This window comes from Plectropomus leopardus, chromosome 3 (genome assembly GCF_026936395.1).
Source record: "Plectropomus leopardus strain MGB_pleo_1.0 chromosome 3, ASM2693639v1, whole genome shotgun sequence".
In the NCBI taxonomy this organism is placed as follows: domain Eukaryota; kingdom Metazoa; phylum Chordata; class Actinopteri; order Perciformes; family Serranidae; genus Plectropomus; species Plectropomus leopardus.
In genome coordinates this window covers 2,679,658-2,701,007 of record NC_142178.1, presented here as the reverse complement: position 1 = coordinate 2,701,007, position 21,350 = coordinate 2,679,658, and the positions used below count along the sequence as shown (strand labels likewise).

General features: G+C 43.7%; 2 protein-coding genes across 5 annotated transcripts in view; one reads left to right on the top strand and one right to left on the bottom strand.

Moving 5' to 3' along the window:
- maml3 (mastermind-like transcriptional coactivator 3) overlaps positions 1 to 6,865 on the top strand; it is a 155,142-nt gene extending 148,277 nt beyond the window's left edge. The window contains exon 6 of the mRNA XM_042485283.2: positions 1,268 to 6,865. Within this exon, the coding sequence (XP_042341217.1) occupies positions 1,268 to 2,370 (1,103 nt within the window). The 3' untranslated portion in view covers positions 2,371 to 6,865. The remainder of the gene's footprint in view (positions 1 to 1,267) is intronic.
- The window catches only part of LOC148189860 (uncharacterized), a 60,985-nt gene extending 43,331 nt beyond the window's left edge, over positions 1 to 17,654 (bottom strand). For 2 of the 4 annotated variants that reach the window (XR_015776164.1, XR_015776162.1), the window contains exon 1: positions 17,514 to 17,654. Coding sequence is in view for 1 of the 4 variants with exons in the window: in XM_088075336.1 (XP_087931462.1) it covers positions 15,005 to 16,555 (1,551 nt within the window). In the remaining 3 variants the exon portion in view is untranslated. Of the gene's footprint in view, positions 1 to 14,995; positions 16,633 to 17,509 lie in introns of those variants that run through there. The other 2 variants (XM_088075336.1, XR_015776163.1) reach the window with 2 other exon arrangements.
- Positions 17,655 to 21,350: the final 3,696 nt, after the last annotated feature.

Sequence of the window (21,350 nt, the reverse complement as noted above, 5' to 3'; positions counted from 1 at the left end):
CATTAGCAGGTTTATTTCTGTTGCAGCCACCTCACTAGTCATCATTATTTCCAATCCAAGGCCACGTAGGCGTGTTAGCGAGCGATAATGGAAAGGCGAGCCCCTTATAAGTGGGAGCGACCACGTATGAGGGATTTCTGACAGGTGATAGTCCACGATTTCACAGAGGAATTGTGGATTTAAAACTACCAGATGACCCGCTAAACCTTTGGAGAGTTATGTGATGGAATAACACTTCTTATAACTCCTGCTATAATATTGGTGTTTTAAGTTTTATTATACCTCCATGCTAGCGATAGCCATCATTGGAGGTATTGCGTTTTTACATTGTCCGTCCCTATGTCCATCTGACTGTCCGTCCCATTCTCTTGAATGGAATATGTCAAGAACACAACAAGGGCATTTCTTCCAATTTTGCACAAATGTCAACTCGGACTCAACAATGAGCTGGTTAAATTTTGGTGCTCATAGCTTAAAGGTGAAGGTCACTGTGACCTTGTCTGTCTCATTCTTGTGTATGCAATATCTCAAGATTGCCTTGAGGGAATGTTTTCAAATTTGGCACAAACATTAACTTGGAGTCATCGATGAACTGATTAGATTTTGGTGGTCATAGGTGAAAGATCTAGGTCACTTTGATCCATCTCATTCTCATGAACACAGTATCTCCTACAACACCTACAACACCTTGAGGGAATTTCTATAAGACTGGCCCAAACATTTACTTGGACTCAATAGTGAACTGGTTAGATTTTGGTGATAAAAGGTTAAGGTCGATATGACCGTACAAAACATGTTTTTGGCCATAACTCAAGAGTTCTTAAGCTAATAAGGATGCAACGTAACACAAATGTCTATTATAATATAATGATGAAGTAGTGAGATTTTTTCATTCATTCAAGTTGTGTGTAAGCATCTATGTTTTCACGGACATGGATGTAAACTGTAAGAGAGACTTAGCTGGTGCGCAGAGGTATAAAACCGTGCAGCAGTAATTCTAGTTTCAGTGTGGTTGGATTCAAGATTTAAACCAAATTTGGAAGGAAGGATTTGTTTCTTGAGTCCTCACAGATCATAAATCTTTGCCCCAGCAGTGACTAATGGATTGGTCTTACATGCCATTTGTGGATCTAGTGTACAGGCTCAGAAAGTCTTTTACAAAAGTCAATCTCCTTTAGGATTTCTGTCTCCATGTGCCTCTCTTATTCTTTCCAAACTCTATCATCTCTGTTTCTCAGTGTTAACTCCTGTGATTCTTCTCTCTTAGGTCCTCCTCAGGATCTAGCATCCAGAAGCCAGGCTCTTCAGAACATTCGGGCTGCCCGTCTCCTACAACAGCAGCAGCAGAACCAGCAGCAGATGGTCCAAATGAGTTCTGTTCCGGGCCAGGGGGGCTCTGTGGGACCCCAGTCTGACATGGGCTTACCCTATGGCAACCAGGGGTCCAACCAGGGTTCCCTGTATGGGCTTAACCCCTCCATGAGCCAAATGATTCACCAGCAACAGCACCAGAGCCAAAGTGTGCAAGCCTCCATGGGTCTTCCACCGCAGCACAACCCCGCCGGAGTGCCTCCCCGGCAGGCAGGCGCAGGTCCCGGGGTAGGAGGTATGCCCGGAGGCCCCGGAAGTGGTGGAGCTGGAGGGTATGGAGGACAGGGAATGTTAATGAACTCCATGACCCAGCAACCCCTCAAAGGCCCTCCGAATGCCAAAGCCCAAGCACAGAGACTGCAAAGCATGTTGGGAGCAGGAGGAGGAGGCGGGGGAATGGCGGCAGGTGGCTGGCCGCAGCAGCAAGGACAAAGTCTGCAGGCGATAGGGGGAGGAGTCGGAAGGACTACAGGAGGAGGGGGAGGAGACATGGTGGGGTTCAGCTCCTCCCAGGGTTACGGGATGCAACCGGGTCAACCTCCGCGTATGGCCAAGCAACACTTTCAGGGGCCGGGTCAAGGGATGGGCCAGGGAATGGACCCCCGCGTGGGCAACCCAGCTGCCGGTATGGGTGGCCCAATGATGGGCCCTCACATGGGCGGTCAGCCCAGGACCAACCAGCCCCGGCCCATGGTCATGAACCAAGGGATGAACCAGGGGGTGATGGGCCAGGGTATGAGTGCGATGGGGGGTTTTGGGCCGGGCCCTGGGGGGCCTGGAATAGGAGCAGGGGGAGGAGGAGGTGGACCCTACGGACCAGGGGGGGTAGGTGTCGGAGGTCAGCCACCAGGCTACCAGAGGACAGCCAATCAGGACATGTCATCCTATGGATATGGGGGCGGGCCCTCAGGGGGAGGAGCCTTTGGATTGGGCGATGGCTCAGGGGCGGAGCTGGACTCAAGCGATGGGTGGATGGAGGAGTTTTTCCCGAGCCAATAGCCAACGGGGAAACCGGAGAAGAGATTTTACTGGATGAACTAAAGGTGAAAGTCGGACAAACGTTCAAACCTGAGAAAGTCAAACAAAAAGGATGACATGAAGTAGACTGGCATGTTTTTTTGTTTTGTAAAACACGAGCAAGGTTATAAATGAGTTCTTGTGTTTTCTGTGTGTGTGTGTGTGTGTGTGTGCGCGTGCATGCGTGCGTGCGTGCGTGCGTGTGTGTATGAGAGAGAGATGGAGAGGGCAATCATTATGTCTTGTGCATATTAATGAAAAACCAATATAGAGATTAAGAGTTGTGTTTCATTAGTTTCCCTCTTTTCTCCGCGGAGTGAATTTTCCTCATGTTTCAGTGTTTGAAAGCGAGCCCCATTTACACAGCGTCGCTCCAGCTTCAGCAGGGGCTGATTGAACGCCGCAGACTGATGAAGGGGAAGGAAGACTTGTTCTCAAGACAGCAATTTATTTGTGTTTGTGTGTTTGTGCCACCCAGCTCAGTGCTTCATATCTCTCCACTGTGTGAGGAGCTGAAGGGAATAGAAAGCACTCTCAGCGCTCTCATTTCCTCTCTTAGATTTCTGCCCCCCATACACACACACACACACACACAAATCTGTCGCCTCTGCGGTCTCTCTGTTCTCCTCACTTGATCTCTCTCTCTCTTTCTCCCCCCCTCCTCTCCAGAGACCCATTCCTCGCTCTCAACACTCCTTTCTCTGTTTAACTTGTGAACATCACAACAGAACAAATGATGTTCCTCTATTTTCCCACACAAGCACACTCTGCCCTCTAGTGCTTTTGCTAGGCAACAGACCTCGCTGGCGTTTTTTGGGGGGGTTTCATTTCCTGTGCGTAGCTGTGGATGACGGGTGTGCATGCAGGGGAAGACAAAGACAGTAAAAAGCAGAGGAGGGAGAAAATAGGCAGCTACAGCAAGCACTTGGACTCAAAAGCTCACACACACACACACACACACACACACACAAACACACACACACACACACACACACATATACACACACATACTAACCAACAAACAAGCATGAGCCTGGGAGGATGAGCGGATGTGTGAGAGGCAGCTAGCACAGCTAATATTACATTAAACCCTCCGCCTGTGTGACACAAACCGCAGCGCATTCATCAGGCGAGGCTAAATGATCGCTGGGCACTGAATGTATCTGAGCACCACAAGTGACTTCTTCTTTTTAAGGAAAAAAAACAAAAAAAAACAAAAGCTCACTGAAAGCCAACCCAACTGTTTGTTGCTGTTTGATCTCGAAAACAATGATGCTGGTTGTGTTTTTGTCGATTAAAAGTAAAAAAAAAAAAAAAAAAAAAGTTAGCCTCTTTTTAGTTTGTGTTGTCTTTTGAAAATCTGTTTGTCCTCCGGTCACGGCGCAGCCTTCCCTCCCATCGTGACACAGCAGCTTGTCAGTCACCATGGCTTTACATCATGGCTTCTCTTGTTCCGCGGCTGGAAATCGCCTTTGCTCCAAACTACAACACGCCTGTGCTGTACTGTAACACTGCATTGAAGAGTTGTCCCCTTCCAACAAGGAACCACTGCGAAGCCCTGACTTTGTTTGATAGACAGCAGAGAAACAGTAGAGACAGCTGACTGGGCTTAAAGGGACGATGCACCCCAAAATCAAACATTCATATTTTTCCTCTCACCTCCAGTGCTATTTATCAATCTAGATAGTTGTGGTGTGTTGCAGAGTGTTGAAGATATCGGCCATTGAGATGTCTGCCTTCTCTCCAAAATAATGGAACTAAATAACACGCAGCATGTTGTGTTCAAGGCGCAAAGAACTCAACAGCAGCATCTCTTTCCAGAAATCATGACCCAGTTACTCAAGATTATCCACAGACCTTGTTGTGTGCAGTTTCATGCAGGAACTATTTCCCTTCTGTCAAACTACACACGCCAACTGTATCACTGTGCAGCCGGAAGCGTGCATCTACTGCTTGCTCACCGTGGTGGAATATAACTAAGTACATGTACTCCTGCACTGAATTGATGTACTTGTACTTGACTTGAGTCTATTCTTTTCATGCCACTCTATACTTCTACTCCACTACATTTCAGACGGACATGTTGTACTTTTTACTCCATTACATTTATCTGACAGCTTTAGTTACTTTACAAATTTCGATTTTTGCTTAAATAATACAAATTTATCAAATATGATATATATACGATACAGATTAAACAATTAGTTGATTAATCAATGAGCCAACTGAGTGAAAATTAATTGCCAACTATTTTAGTGAACATGTAGGTATTTTTCTATTTTTTTTTCTAATTTCATTTTTGTTGTTTTGTTTTGTTGGTAAGTCATGTTCCACAAATTGCAAGAAATTAGTAGATTTAGAATGTTATTATTTTTAAAAAGCTAAGGAAAATGTCAAAGGGGAAAAAGGAAAAAGCTAGGTAAAAACTATGATTATCTATAGTTTAAAAAAATACTTTATAATTATCATAATTACATATTTAAACTTATGTTATAGAACTACAGTATAATACATTTTAAAGCATCTACTTTTTTACTGTTTTCATTCTTTTGTCATTTTTACTAATTTTCAGGTCATAATTTTTTAGCTTTTAACAAATGTTTGATAATTTTTGGGCCATTTATTCATTCAGTGCTGCTTAGGTTGCAAAGTATTAAGTACATTCTCTTAAAATTACTTACTCACTTTCGCTTAAGTAACATTTACCAAACAGTAAGTATGGAATCAGTACTTTTACATGAGTAAAGAAACTACATACTTTATTTTACCGCTGCCTTGCACCACTGAGCTAGCCAACGTGACAGCTCGGCTGAGCATTAATATTTACATCTCGCGCTGGCACGATCACGAGTCTCTCGTCTGTGAGTAGATGCAAGCTTCCTTCTGCACCTCAAGCCAACTAGCTCCATTATAATGGACAGAAGGCAGACAACTCTACAACATCTTCAGTGTGCAAAATCCAACCCAAACTACCCAGACTGATAAATGGCACTACAGGTAAGAGGAAAAATATGCAGTTTTGATTTTGGGGTGAATTGTCCCTTTAAAGGTGATGATGGTTGGTGCCAGTTAGCGTCAAATCAGTCTGTGCTTCCACTGAAGTCAGTGTCTCTGTGCAAGCTTACTGAAGTCAAGCTTTCCTCCTGGCGTTCATTCATCACCAAGCTGTCCTGATTGGCTGAGTAACTAATGTGTGCGATAGGTTTTAATCCAGTCCAGTAGTACGGTAGACTTTCCTTCTCTAACTGTTTTGTATTCCAGGTGAAACGGTGGATGACAGCGTGGTCGTACTTGCATTACTTTGTATTTATCTCATCAGAGTGAACGTTTGGAGAACGATGCTGTAATCAACAAACCAAAAAGCCTTCTTCTCTGTAAAGTAACTCCTCGTCATTTGATGCATTTTCTCCTGGTTGTTGATGTTGTATAATCCAACCCTTTAAAGACAAACTTTAAACCCTTCATCCTGTAAGCGTCGCTGCATTTGGCAGCCCCGACCAATGAGCTTTTGTGCTTTGAGTCTGTCATGTTTGGGGAGCAGGAGTCCTCTGTTTGTCTCACTGTGTGGAGTCTGAAGGTCAACAGCAGGCACATGTTTTAGGGTGGTAGCGCTCCGCTTTTTTTTTTTATCATGGGGAGATGATGAAATCAATAAAAAACGCGTGTCAAGGTCTAGATCAACTCTTGGATTGTTTGCTGATGCTTCCAAAATGTCGACAGCTCCAGTACTGCAGGCAGGCTTACAGAATAACTCAGTGTGAGACCAGTGATGGAGGAAAACACCTGAGGTTTAACACTCCAAACTGGAGGCAGGAAGGTGGAGAAACACTTGTGTGTCAGTGTTAAGGTCATGACATCTGTGACCTTTTTGTCTTCAAAGTAAAGGTTCATGATATGGTTTGAAATCCCTTCAGGAAGAGCAAGAAAGCTTCCTCCAAATATCATTATGTACCGGGACCAAGTCTGTAGACAACATTTTAACAAAAACTGTTGATGTTCTTTGTTTGATTTGTTTTTTTTTTGTTTGTTTTTTTTACTGGTGCTGACATATATGTGATTATGAGAAAAAGTATATAAAAGATAATGGCTATTTGTAAATATGTTTTTACAAGTTTAAATACATCAGATAATACAGTCTCTACTCTGTAAAGAATTTACTGTTTGTTGGAAAATAGAGAAGTATTTTTATTTTGAAGTTTTTTGGTTTCACGTTTAACCCATCTGAGCTATGCCATTGCACTTCAGACAATGTCTTACTACTAATTTGTAATGTAAACCTCTCTTTTGGGATTTTTTTCCTTTTGTTTTTTCTAGTTTGAGATTTGACTCAGTTCTTAAGCAGTGCTTATTTCTTTTTATCCTGTACAGAATTCTGAAATGTTAACAAAAGAGAATTACAAAAGACTTTTTTTTGTTTGTTTGTTTTTCAAAAAGATACAATAAAGAGAGAATGTTCTCGCTGATCATATTAAATGAATGCTCATTTGTTGGTGTAGTCATTAGACCACAACTGTGGAGCCTCCAAACTAACAGAATGCAGTCAAAGGTTATCAGACAAGTCTAAAATGGAACTTAATACATCACAAATGAAAACATTCAGTAGGCAAATGCTACCAAAGTTACCCAGGGAAATTCAAAATAGAATCTTTTCTTTCTCCAGCTTATAAATATGATATACAACGCATGCACTGACTACTGTATTTGATGACAAAGCTCGGTTTGTTGGAAATTTGGTGATGAAAAGAAAATTTCCAGTTAAAACAGCTAGGAGAAAAAAATGTCACTGTATTTGAACATTTGGTCAGAAGTTATTGTCCATTTCTGGGGCTCCCCACACCACCATTTTTGCCTGCGGATATGCAGCGACATCAATATTACCCAGTTAGTTGACAAGGAAGTCATTTCATTTCATTTCAGGGTCGCAAGACTGACGGAGACAAATTTGCACGCATTCATGTAGCGCCTCCGAGCAGACTGACTAACTGCTGTAGTAATGTTTTGTCTAACGGAGCTGATTTGCATAATTAGACTTGCATATGCTAAAGAGCAGAGCCTTAATTCTGTCTGGCAGTAACGGTGGTGATGAATCACAGGCTCCATGTTGGTGTCAGCAGACAGACAGACAGACAGACAGACAGATGGACCACACGTAGTGGCAGGACCTTTTTGTTGTAATTCATTTTTCTGCCCCTTTCAAACTTATTCCCTTATTCTCTGTCAGTGAGGCCCCTTTTCTTCATCTCTCCTCTTCATCACGGCCATCTCACTCTACCTCTCCTCCTCATATTACCGCTCCATTTTTCCACTGCCCTCTCCACTGCCTTGTTTCTCCTCCACTCTCTACCCCCCACCCACCAGCACCACACACACACACACACACACACACACACACACACACACACACACACACACACACACACACACACACACACACACACACATATCCAACACTCCTGCATCCCTTTTGACATTGATAAATGGAGACTAACAGAGATGACAACATCATTACTCATGTTCGGTAGCGACACCACCTGGGACGGGGAAAAACAAGAGGAAGAGGAAGGATGAAGGACAGGACAAGAGGAAGACGGGGGGTAAAGGGGGAGCAGGGGGATTGTTGCAGTTGGGGGTGATTGCTACAGTCAACCCCCAAGCAAACACACCTTAACATCTCCAGAGAGCCCGATGTTGAGGTGCTCATTACCAGTGTGAATAAGTAGAGCAACTGTTGATAGAAGCAGCAGTCCAGACCATCAAGGCTAAGGCCACGTTTAGACGAGAGAGAATGGCCCCACTAAAAACAGATAAGTCTTTCCGTGGTTAAATAATAACGTTGTGAAAATGATCCTCATGTACACAGATTGCAAAAACAATGGACAACGCTGTTGTATGCATGCCAGGCCAGGAGTTGGCAGTGTAACTTTGTAATACCACACCATGGAAGAACACTGGTGCAAAAAGGCGTTCTCCTACAGAGCGGCGAGCATAAACAAACAAGAAGACGATGACAAACACACGCACAAGAAGCAACAGCGTTAATAAGCTCAGTAGAGTCAGCAGCACAAACACAGCTTGGTAATCTGCCACTGTTGTTATCGTTGTCCTCCTACTCGCATATGGCTGTTTTTTTCTGAAACGTAATGCGTACGCACAAAGTGCAGTCGTGACATCACCGCTCTCCATGCATTTCTATATATATATATATATATCTTACACACACATAGAACTATTACAAAAACACATTTAAGAGGATAAAACTGTAAGTATTTGGTAATTTTACACGAAAAAAATGATGAAATTATTTTAAAACAATAATTAATATGTCATGTAAGACAAGTAAGGATAATATTGAAATTAAAATAATAAAATGAGGACAAAAAAAGTTGAATGAACACCAGAGTCAAAGGGCTTCATTTTCTCAGAGATATCGATTTCATAACAATCAGTTAGTAAAGATATTTATTCGAGACCAAAGTCTCTTCCAACCATCTCTCATTAGGGTTGCTATACAACTTGATACATTTGCAGAACAAATGTTGTTTAATGATTTTTGCACTAAAATCACATCATAAGCTTAACCCAACTCACTGCACTGCTGCACACACAGGGCAGGAGGCAGGTAAAAGCTCTCATGTACTCACACACAGCTGATCTCAGGAGATCAGCAGCAGCAAGTCAGCCACAAGCCCACCAGTTAATGACAGGCAGTTTCCTCCTGTAGCAACTCACACACACACACACACACACACACAATCAGCCTCACACACACACACACACACACACACACACACCGTTATGGCTTCTAATCACAACGACAAATGATGTGTCACAAAGAGTGGGAGATGAGTTAGAAGAATCATTCACTCACTCTCCCTCTCTGAGAGCAATACGGTGAAAACAAATGTAGCCGGGGAAATGTGGAGTGGAAAGACATATGGAGGGAGAGAGAGGAAACAGTGTGGAGTGAGAGTGTGTGTGTGTGTGTGTGTGAGTGTGTGTGGTGACAAGTTGATAAATGTGGTAGCAGGAGCCATTGTGGTGGTGGAGGAGTAGGAGGCCACCAGATAACAGTGGAGCAAGGCCTGAGCTGTCTCACACCATGAATAAAACACAGTCTCTCACTCTCTCACTCACTCACTCATGCACACATTTCTAATTTCTTCAGATGACTTTATCTTTCTACTGTATTTAGTTATTTAAGATAACCTCAACATGTGTATACTGTATAAATTGCATGTACACACTGACATACATGTTTAATGAAACTCACAGTTACAGTAGTGTAAAGTTTGCTTGCCGGCTGGTTATAAACAGCACATTGACTAGTTGTGAGCAGTGACATGGTTTCACCCATTTCCTGTCATATGGCGCCCTCTAGTGGTTGCTGGCATTGAGGGAGAAGATTTATGCAATATTATGAAATTTTATGGCATGCTATTCTTTTTGCAGCTTTTTATGACAGACTATATTATGGCGGGGAATTTTTTTTTACAATACTACTTTACCATACAGTGATTTATTCATGTATTTTTATAGCAGACTATACCATAACATATTTTGTTGACATACTATACTATAATTTATTCAGTGAGATTTTTACATAACACACTATGACTTTTTTATGGCATGGTATACTATGCTTTTTTTGACATACAGATTTTTTTATTACATACCATACTATGTATATTTTTTTACATGCTATACTATGAAATTTTCATGTTTCATACTATACTATGATGACTTATTTTTGCATACTATATTATGACATTTGTAGACAAACTATGGCATACAATGACATTTTAGTGATTTTTATTATACTATCAATATTTTTTACATCTATCTATCTATCTGTCTATCTATCTATCTATCTATCTATCTATCTATCTATCTCGTTTTTGTACCATTCTGGATGACAATCTACAGTATGTCTTTTTTATGCCATTTAGGACTACACAATTTAATAATATGACTCTCATTAAATTTTGGACAACAAACTATAAAATGCTTTGTTTTTTTATAACGTTTATGTCTTTATACCATTTTAGATTACATAATAGAGTATAATATATAGATTGTGTAGTATTAATGCCATTTTTGAAGTCATACTATATTAAGATGATTTTATGAAATTTAAGACAACACACTATAGTGACATTTAAGCCATTTTGAAAGACTATGTTGTTGACAGATGTTAGTAGGATGTTTTTTTTATTCAATTTGTGGCCACATTCTATGTCATACTGTTGTATCGTGTATTGTTTATGCCATTTTGGACAACACACCATAGTATGCCATTTTCATGCCATTCTGGATAACATACTTTACAATGACAATTTTATGAAATTTTGGACGATATGTACTATACTATGACATTTTTATACCATTTTGGACGGCATACTATAGAATGATGTTTTTATGCCATTTTGGACAATATACTATAGTATAACAATTTTATGACATTTGGGATGACATACTATAGTATCACCTTTTGAAAAACTTCTGGACGATATGTTACAATATGGATTATAGAATGCCATTTTTATGCCATTTTGGACAACATACTATACAATGACACTTTCACACAAATTTGGACAATATGGTATAGTATGATGTTTTCATGCTGTTTTGGAGGGCATTCTGTATTAAAACATTTTTATGTCACTTTGGATAACATACTATACAATGCATTTTATGCAAATTTTGACAACATAGTATAGTATGATGATTTTATGAAATTTTGGACGACATACTTTAGTATGACATTTTTATACCATTATAGACAAAATATTATAATAAGATTTTTTTAAGTCATTTTGGATGAAGAATTTAATTACATGCAAATTAGCATGACATTGTCATGCTAATTTTGAGGATATATAAAAGTTTGTGTCATTTTTGTGTCAAAGTATCATATGACATTTTCATGCCATTTAGACAACAACCTATATTATGATGTTTTTATTCCATTTTGGACAACATATTATTTTTGACGTAGTACTACAGTATGATTTTTGTATGAAATTTTTTGGACAATGCCATTTTAATGGCATGCTATCGTATTACATCTATATGCTGTTGGACAACATACTATGGTATGATGATTTTTTGAACTTTTGGACGACATACTATCGTATGATTTTTTTATGCCATTTTTGGCAACAAAGTGTACTATTATGTTTAAAAGCAATTTTGTATGACATACTAATTGTAACGGGTGTGGTGTGGACCCAGATGCAGTACACCGGTAAACAGGAGTAGTTGGTAATGACGTTTATTTAACGCAGCACAAATCAAGCACGAAGCAAGGTGAAGCAATTCAGAACTCCTCGGAGAATTCCGAAACACTCCCCCCGTCCTCGGAGAGGGAACCGTCGTCCTCCGAGGCAGACCCCACGTCGTCATCCCCGGGCGGCGTGGAAACAGGGGCAGGACAGGGAACAGAATCGGAACTCCCACGTGCCAGGGCGAGTCTGGAGGGTTGGTCGGGGTGCAGACGGTGAAACTCTTCCACGAGTCGGTCATCCAGAATCTGGCGTGCCGGAACCCATGACCGCTCCTCCGGTCCGTACCCCTCCCAATCCACGAGGTACTGAAGCCCCCTCCCACGGCGGCGAGAGCGTAGCAGGCGGTGCACCGTGTAGGTAGGAGTCCCATCAATGATGCGGGGAGGAGGAGGTGGCCGGGACGCCGGTTGTAGGGGGCTCTCTCTGAATGGCTTGAGTCGGGAGACGTGAAAGGTGGAGTGGACCCGCATGGTTCGGGGCAGCCGTAGTGGGACCGCCACCGGGTTGATCACCTTGTAGATGGGGAACGGACCGACGAACTTGGGAGCCAATTTCTTTGAGTCCTCTCTCAGGGGAAGGTCCCGGGTCGACAGCCAAACCTTCTGCCCCACTTGGTAGGCGGGGGCTCGGGAACGGCGACGGTTGGCAGCTGCAGCGTACCGTTCTGCGGACCCCAGCAGTGCGGATCTGGCCTGGACCCAAGTCCGACGGCAGCGACGGATGAAGGCCTCAACTGAAGGGTAGGCAGTCTCTCTCTCTTGGTCTGGGAACAGGGGGGGTTGAAACCCATAAGCACACTGGAATGGGGACATGCCAGTGGCAGAGCTGGTGAGAGTGTTGTGAGCGTACTCTACCCACAACAGTTGTGAGGCCCAGGAGGCAGGGTGTTTAGACGCCATACAGCGGAGTGCTGTCTCCATCTGCTGGTTCTTCCTCTCCGTCTGGCCGTTGGACTGTGGGTGGACAGGCTGGTAGATGCACCCAGGAGACGGCAGAATTCCCTCCAAAACGAAGAGGTGAACTGAGGGCCCCGGTCCGAGACCACATCAGATGGAAGGCCATGGAGCCAGAACATGTGTTCCAGAAGCAACTCGGCAGTCTCTTTAGCAGCCGGGAGCTTGGGATTGTGGTGTTGCCTCCCGACAGTGGCAGACTGGTTACAAAGTCCAAGGAAATGTGGGACCAGGGGCGATGAGGCACAGGTAGTGGCTGAAGATGACCGGCAGGAGCCCCCCGTGGTGTCTTAAATCTGGCTGCAGACTGGGCAGGCGTTAACAAAATCAGTGATGTCTTCGTCCATGGTAGCCCACCAAAACCGCCGTTGCACCACCTCCTTGGTTCGAGCAATACCTGGATGACAGGTGAGCCGGGAACTGTGAGCCCATTGCAGGACCTCGGATCTTAGATCTTGGGGAACGAAGAGTCGGTCCGGAGGGCATGAGCTGGGCCCCGGCTGGTCCTCCACCGCAGCCTTAACTCGTTCCTCGATCTCCCAGGTGAGGGCGGCCAGGAGACAAGAGGCAGGAATTGTACTGTCCGGGTTGGAGGAGTCCCCCTCCCCAACCAGAAACTGACGGGACAGAGCGTCAGGCTTGATATTGCAGGAACCGGGTCGGTATGACAGGGTGAAAGTGAATCTTGCAAAGAACAGAGCCCACCGGGCTTGGTGTGAGTTGAGTCTCTTGGCTGAGCGGATGTACTCGAGGTTTTTATGATCTGTCCAGACGAGGAAGGGGACCTTGGTTCCCTGTAACCAGTGCCTCCATTCTTCCAACGCCAATTTTACCGCCAACAGCTCACGGTTGCCAATATCATAATTTTTCTCTGCTGGGGATAAACGTCGAGAGAAGAAGGCACAGGGATGAAGTTTCTGGTCCTTAGTGGACCGTTGGGAGAGAACGGCCCCCACTCCCACATCGGAAGCATCCACCTCCACCACGAATTGTCGTTCAGGGTCCGGGATCAGGAGGATGGGGGCCGAGCTGAAGCGTCTCTTGAGCGCTTGGAGACCTCCGCGGCCGGAGACCAACGGAAGGGGATGTTGCAGGAGATGAGGGCTGTGAGAGGGGCCGCCACAGCACTGTAGCCCCAGATGAACCGCCTGTAGAAATTGGCAAACCCCAGGAAGCGCTGCAGCTGCTTGCGGGAATCAGGAACTGGCCATGAGGTAACCGCCGAGACCTTGGCAGGGTCCATCTCCATATGATTGTGGCTTATGATGTAGCCCAGGAAGGAAACTGATGAGGCGTGGAACTCACATTTCTCAGCCTTTACGAAGAGGGAGTTACTCAGCAGACGTTGTAGGACAGTTTGAACGTGGTGTACGTGTTCTTGCTTCGTGCGGGAGAAGATCAGAATATCATCCAGGTACACAAACATGTACTTGTTGAGCAGGTCTCTGAGCACGTCCTTGATGAGAGCCTGGAAAACGGCCGGGGCATTGGTCAGCCCGAAAGGCATCACCAAATATTCATAGTGTCCCGTTGGTGTGTTGAAGGCCGTCTTCCATTCGTCCCCCTCACGGATTCGAACCAGGTGGTAGGCGTTTCGTAGATCCAGCTTAGTGTAGATGGTGGACCCTTGGAGTAGCTCAAAAGCTGAGGCAATGAGAGGCAGAGGATAACGATTCTTGATGGTAATGTCATTGAGGCCCCGGTAATCAATGCAGGGCCGCAGGGAGCCATCTTTCTTGCCGATGAAGAAGAACCCCGCGCCAGCGGGAGAGGAGGAGGGACGGATGATGCCGGACGCCAAGGCATCCTTAATGTATGTATCCATAGCCTCTCTTTGAGGTGCCGACAGGGAATACAGGCGCCCCTTGGGAGGAACAAAACCAGGAAGGAGGTCAATGGAGAGATCCGGTGTGGAGCAGGAAATGGCAGGTGGCATGGGCGTGACAGTCTGTTGCAGGCAGATCTGGCGGCAAGAGGGGCTCCACCCCAAAATGGACCCCATGGACCAGTCAATGTGGGGATTATGACGGCGCAGCCAGGGATAACCAAGGATCAGGGGGAGGTTAGGAGACCTTAGTACATGAAAGCTGATGGTCTCGAGGTGCGTGCCTGACAGGAGCATCGAGATGGGCGTGGTCTGATGAGTGACTCTTCCCAGGAGGTGACCATCTAGAGTGCTGGCCGGTATGGGACGGGGCAGAGGGTCCAGCTCGATCTCCAGCTGCCGGGCGAGTTCCTCATCGATGAGATTAACATCGGCTCCAGAGTCAATGAAGGCGGCGAGGGTGTGGGATCCCTCCGCCAACAGTAGCTGGGCATGAAACAGTGGCCGTTGATTAGAGGCAGAGTTCAGTGATCGGCTCAGCAGGATGCCCCCGTCTACCGCTGAGCCCTCCCTTTTGCTGGACACCGTGACACAAAATGGCCGGCCTGGCCACAGTAGAGACAGAGATTCCCTCGACGTCGTCTCTCACGTTCCTCGGGCGGCAGACCGGTGCGACCCACCTGCATGGGTTCTGCTCCCGGGGTGGTTTCAGAATGGAGACCGGGGTTAGCAGGTGGCCCATGCTGGCGGATGGGGAACCGATGGTCAGCTCCCTCCAACCGTTGCTCCCTCCTTCTGGCCTGAATCCGCCTGTCTAACCTTGTGGTCAGTTCTATCAGGCCATCCAATGAGCTGGGAAGGTCGAACGAAACCAACTCGTCCTTAATGTATGGAGCTAGCCCATTGAGGAAGGCGTCACACTGAGCCGCCATGTTCCACTCGCTCAGCCTGGCCCGGGTTCTGAAGTCAATGGCGAAATCAGCGACCGTCCGATTCCCCTGTCGCTGACTCAGGAGACCCCCGGTGGCGTCAGGTCCCGCTGGAACTGGTCTGAAAACCTTTCGTAATTCCTCCGCGAAGGACTGGAGGGAGGCACAAGCTGGCGTGCCTCTCTCCCATTCCGCCGTTCCCCACAAGCGTGCTCTGCCGGTGAGGTGATTAATGGTGAAGGCGACTCTGGCTCCCTCAGTGGCGAAAGTGTGTGGCTGCAGGGCAAACAGGATCGAACAGTTTGTCAGGAACGGGTTACAGCCCTCTGGATCCCCGGCGTATCGTTCAGGAGCCCCCACCCGAGGTTCGGATGCCGGGCTGAGCGTTAGCATCTGTGGTGGAGCAGGCGAGGCGGGAGCCGGTGTTGGCGGAGCGTGCTGAGTCAACGAGGAAGCTATCTGCTGCACTTGGGTGGCTAACTGGGTTAGCGCACGCTCCAACGCTGAAGCCGATTGGTGAGCTTCGGCTGCGTTAGAGGTGAGCTGAGCCTCATGCTGTTGCAGCATTCCCTCAACGCGGGCAATTCGGGACTGGAGAGCGGTGTTATCTGCTGGGTCCATGTTTGGCCAGATTGTACTGAAACGGGTGTTGTGTGAACCCAGATGCAGTACACCGGTAAACTGGAGTAGTTGGTAATGACGTTTATTCAACCCAGCACAAATCAAACACGAAGCAAGGTGAAGCAATTCTGCACAAAGTTCGTTCTTCGGGTCGGAACCCAAAACAAAGTCTCTGGAGGGAGATCGAAGCGAAGAAACGAAGCTTACGTCACTCGGCGTGGATGCGGAGGAAACCCCGTAGTCCGACGGCTCGGCAGCACGTGTGGAGATACTGTCGAGGAGAAGGCGGAAGCGTGGTCGGGAACAGGCGGAGATTTCGAAGCCGGTTGAGCAGTCCGTTAATGCAGCGGTACCAATAGGGATCAAACAGCAGAATCGTCGGAGCCAGGCGGAGGAGTCTTTACCAGCGGAGCAGATCAGGAACGCCGAAGCAGAACTCGTGGTCGGGGACAGAAGGCAGGTAGGTTTACCGGGGATCAGGCGAAGAGAGCAGGTCGGGAACAGGCAGGGTCGGCTTTCGAAGATCAGGCAGGAGAATGCTGGAGAGTCTTGCATGGCGCGGAAGCACAATCTGGCGACGAGTGTGTGTGTGGAGGAGGCTTATATCCTGGGTTGATACTGATGAGCTGCAGCTGGGAGGTGAGTGAGCAGAGCAGGCAGAGTGGGCGTGGTTAGCAGGTAGAGTGAGCAGAGGGGGAGTGAATGGAAAAGTACTGGAAGGAGGAGAGGAGCAGGGATCGTGACACTACCTACCCTAAAAAAGTCATTGTAACATTTGTCATTCAAAATGGAATGAAATTCAAAATGTCGTCCAAACTTTCATACAACTGTCATACTATAGTATGTGGTCCAAAATTGCATACAAATGTCATACTATATTATGCTGTAAAAAATGGCATAAAAAAGTCATACTATATTATGTCATCAAAAATAGCATGAAAACGTCATACCATAGTATATCATCCAAAAAGGCATAAAAACATCTTAGTATAGTATGTAGTCCAAAATGGCATGAAAAATTCAAACTATTGTATGTATAACCATATTGGTATAAAAACAACACACTTCAGTATATCCTATTTCACAACAACGTTATACTATAGTGTATCGTCAAAAATGTCATAAAACCATTCACACATACATAGCAAGTTTGGTTGCATCTGCCTGCACCATTTTTGATTTAAGAGAATTCATGTAAAATTAAACTTAAAGACAAATGTTAAAAAATGCTTTAAAAGTGACTCATCAGAGTTTCCTTGTTAACTTCAAAATAATAAATGATACAGCAGAAGTGTCGACAATTAGACCAACTGTCTGATACGAATTTGTAAAAGTATGATTTAGAGAAAATTGAGGAAAAAGTTGCAAAAGGAGCAAATAAATTTGTCTCTAAGCCGAGCCATTTTTGAGATAATTACTGAAATGTAAAGTTAATTGTTACAGTGCCACCTTAAGGTTATTGGGTGTTATATCTATGTACCTGAGAAATGGATGGAATTTGCAACCTACCTACCAGTTTTGTTGAGTTTTTGTCATATAGTCTTTGTGGAGAAAAACAAATAAGAAGAAATAAAGAAGAAGAAGAAGAAAAAGAAGAAGAAGAAGAAGAAGAAGAAGAAGAAGAGGAAGAAGAATGCGCACAAAAGCAATCGGGCTCCAGTAGTCATTTACGCAAGGTCATTGAGCAAATGTAGCGCAGAAAGTGGAAGAAGTTGATATTTTCTCATCATCATCATTGTTATGTGTAATATGAGCCTGAGGCTCTACAGGAAGTGCCTGGTAATGAGCGCCTGGTATGAATTGTGAAAACACACAATGTATTGGCATAATGTATGAATATTCATAACCTTGTGTCCTCTTGTGCTATTCCAATTTGTTGTGAATACAAAATGTGTTGTTAAACAAGAGAAATAAGTAAAACAAACTTAATTCTCAGATTTATTCCTTTAAACAATCTGGTGTAAATAGCTCATGCTTTACAGGTCTGGAAACAGCTTATAATACATGTTCATCATTTTATGGTTCTTTTAATGCCTTTCTTGTGCTGCGCATTCAGATGCCTTTTGCACATATTTAAACATTTGAACCTTGAGCAAACTGATTTATTTTTTTTTTAAAAAACATGGGTGGGTGTTTAGTTTATTTCTTTGCTAATTTTCAGGTAATTTCTGGTACTTTTTATAAATATCTTGCTAATTCCGGGTCATTTATTCTTAAGGTGCTCATTGCTCATGTTTTAGAAAGATATCGAGCTAACCTGCTCATGTTTTCAAAGGGTTAAAAGATACCTTTAACTGACATTCTAGAACATGCCAGCACCCACTGTAATTCCCCCATGACATCAGTGTCCGCATTGTTTATTATAAACTCACATCATATTCAGAGTGCCCTGTAATTTAATGTCCTGCCTCCAGTAACCTCAGGGTCCCTAGGGGCGTTGGCATGGTGACTGGACTTCTTTTTTTTTTTGTTAATAAATGTATTTAGAGCTGAACGTTTCTCTCTCTCTATCTCCTCCCTGCCTGTCCACTGCCAACATCCTTATTAAAATCCCATTAAGCTTTAATAAGTTGAACGCATACATTTTGGTCAAAACATGAGCTGGAGATGCTGTGTGCGTCAATCAGTGTGTCCTCGTCTTTCATTCTGTCCTCCTGCTATGAATTCATCCTGCTTATTACCGAACTTCCTGCTGCACTCATTCATAGGAACAATTACATTTCCTCTTTGCCTGCTTTTTCTGTCGTCTGATTCAGTGTGGCTCAGAATCTCCTTGGTCATCTGCAGTGAGAACCAAACACGGAGCTAAAAAATCTTCTGCATCCACACAGATTTCTTCAGCCATAGAATACCTTTAAAGACCAACACTTGAATACTAAGTAAATACTTTTTCTAGTTTTATTAGCTACAGTATTTAAATACACAATGGTGAAAGAAGTAAGCCTTTAATTCATTTGAGTACTGAATAATTTTTTGAAGTATAATTTTGAGGTGGTGGTGCTCTAAAAAAAACAAACAATATTACAAGGATGGCCAGATGGGCAGTTTGAATGGGTTAAAATGGCACTTTTTTGTACTTAACAGTATGAATGTAACAATTTTGTGACATCTCTTGTAGGAGCTGAGCTGGAAATTCCAAGATTTAAAAAAATACATAATCTTGCCAAAGTGTATGCCATATACATGAACACAGCCAAATGATCAAAAAATGAAGAATTAAAAGTGCCTGAAATCGTAAAATGCAGTCCCTAAGGCTTAATTGTCTTCATTTTCTATCATTATAAACCACAGACTGTTTGGGGCTGGCCTGCCTGATTGTATAAAAGTTAAACAAATAATAAAAAAAAGAGAGGTAATTTGCTGAGCTGCTGTAAGGGAGGGCAATATTTGCATTTAAAAACGCCCTTGATAAGATAAACCGGCAGCCTCTCCCTGTATACATGCTTAAATTGATCATGTTTTGCAGAAACTGTGTGAGTTAATATGAAAAGTACAGCTGCAAAAGGGCAAAAACTACTGTAGCACCTAACTGTAAGCGTAGGAAAACAACAGAACATTTCATAACACCAGTGACTTTATATCATTATATGAATGCTGTATCATGATTAGCGTGAGGATATTCTGGTTTGTCTTCTGTGACAGTTTTAAGGATGTGGTCAAACCGGGTGCAAAAGCGACAAACTGTTTTCACCAATCAGCTTGCAGAACTCGCTGCTCTGTCAGATTGAGGCGTGCCAGGCGTTCATGACACATGGGGCTTAACAAGGACAGGGAGGCCTGTCTTTTTGTCCTTGCTGGAAATAAAATGTAAAGTTGGCACTGAGACATTAAGGTGTTACGTGCAGTATTTGTGCAAGCACTATTACTGCATAAGCACGCACCAAATCTGGTGTCCTCTATGAAATATTGACAGGATCTAGTTAGAGCAAAGCAAACAGCAGTCCACAGGTACTGCAGTCATTTCCTGAACACTTGTGTAAAAAGACTGTAAGTAAACATGATATTAGCTACTTTTACTTATCCATGCAATTCTATGGCAACCACATATCACAATTTAAAACTGTTCCAAAGTCAAAGATGTAGAAATCATTTGAGATGAGGATAAATACTAATTTAACTTGAAAACCAAAAAAGCATGTTGCCAGGAAACTGAACCAACTTTTGATAGTCACTGTCATTGTTTTAAATGAAATCTGACCAAAACTTGTCCTGCATGTTACAACAAAACAACAATATGTTGGGAAATGGAAAATCAGACTTTTGCAAACAGTACCACCTTTGAAAGACTCCTGTGCACAAAGAAATGAAATTGCTTCTTTGATGTAGCCATTTACAATATGATCCCCCGAAAAAGCAAACCCATCTCTTTCATGGTTTTCTTTTGTCTTTTTTGTAAAATAGTCTGCAGAAATCTATAACAATTTTCTATGGTATTTTTGTCATATGGATATGCAACTATGATTGCTTAACGGTAAATGGACAGCACTTGTATAGCGCTTTTCTAGTCTTTCTCATCACTCAAAGTGCTTTCACAGGACATGTCACATTCACCCATTCACACACAAATTCACACACTGGCTACTGTACATGGTGCCACCTGCTACTCAGTAACCATTCACACGGACTCACACTCCGATGACGCAGCATCGGGAGCAATTTGGGGTTCGGTGTCTTGCCCAAGGATACTTCGAGATGTTGACTGGAGGAGCGATTGTGAGAGATTGTGACTTCAGATTGACTTTTATAAAAAATAATAAGAAAGACTCTTGTCTTAGTTTTAGGTAACAAATGCACTTTGGTGTAACTTAGGGAAAGATCGCAATTTTGGTTAAATGTTAATGACACATAATGCTGTAGTCACCATGAGTCAATACTGTATTGAAGGAATTCCAATTTCAGAAACAACTGATGTATACTGTCAGTGAACATTTGGTTATACGTTCATTGTCAACATTTTCACACTGATTATTACCAACATTTCCTCATTTTGTTAAAAGAAAATGTAATTTGGTCGGCATTATGTTTCCCTGAAAATGTATTTGCCATTTCAAATCAGTTGTATATATTCATAATTTCTAGTAGACAGAGCTAAAATATTAAGCGCTCATTCTAAGGTAACAAAAACATCATCCAAGAACGAGTGAGTTGAGAGAGAGTGAATTACGCCCTGCTGTACCATGCAGTGGAAATGCACCAAACAGTATGACAATGAACAGCTTTGGAGGGGCCTATAGAGAATGTCCAGGGCCCAGAATTCTGTGCTCCGCCCCTGGTCACAGCACAGATACCATAATTATATCCATGGAATCAAACGTTTATTAACAACTGCAGCCATAGTTTGAATGTTAAA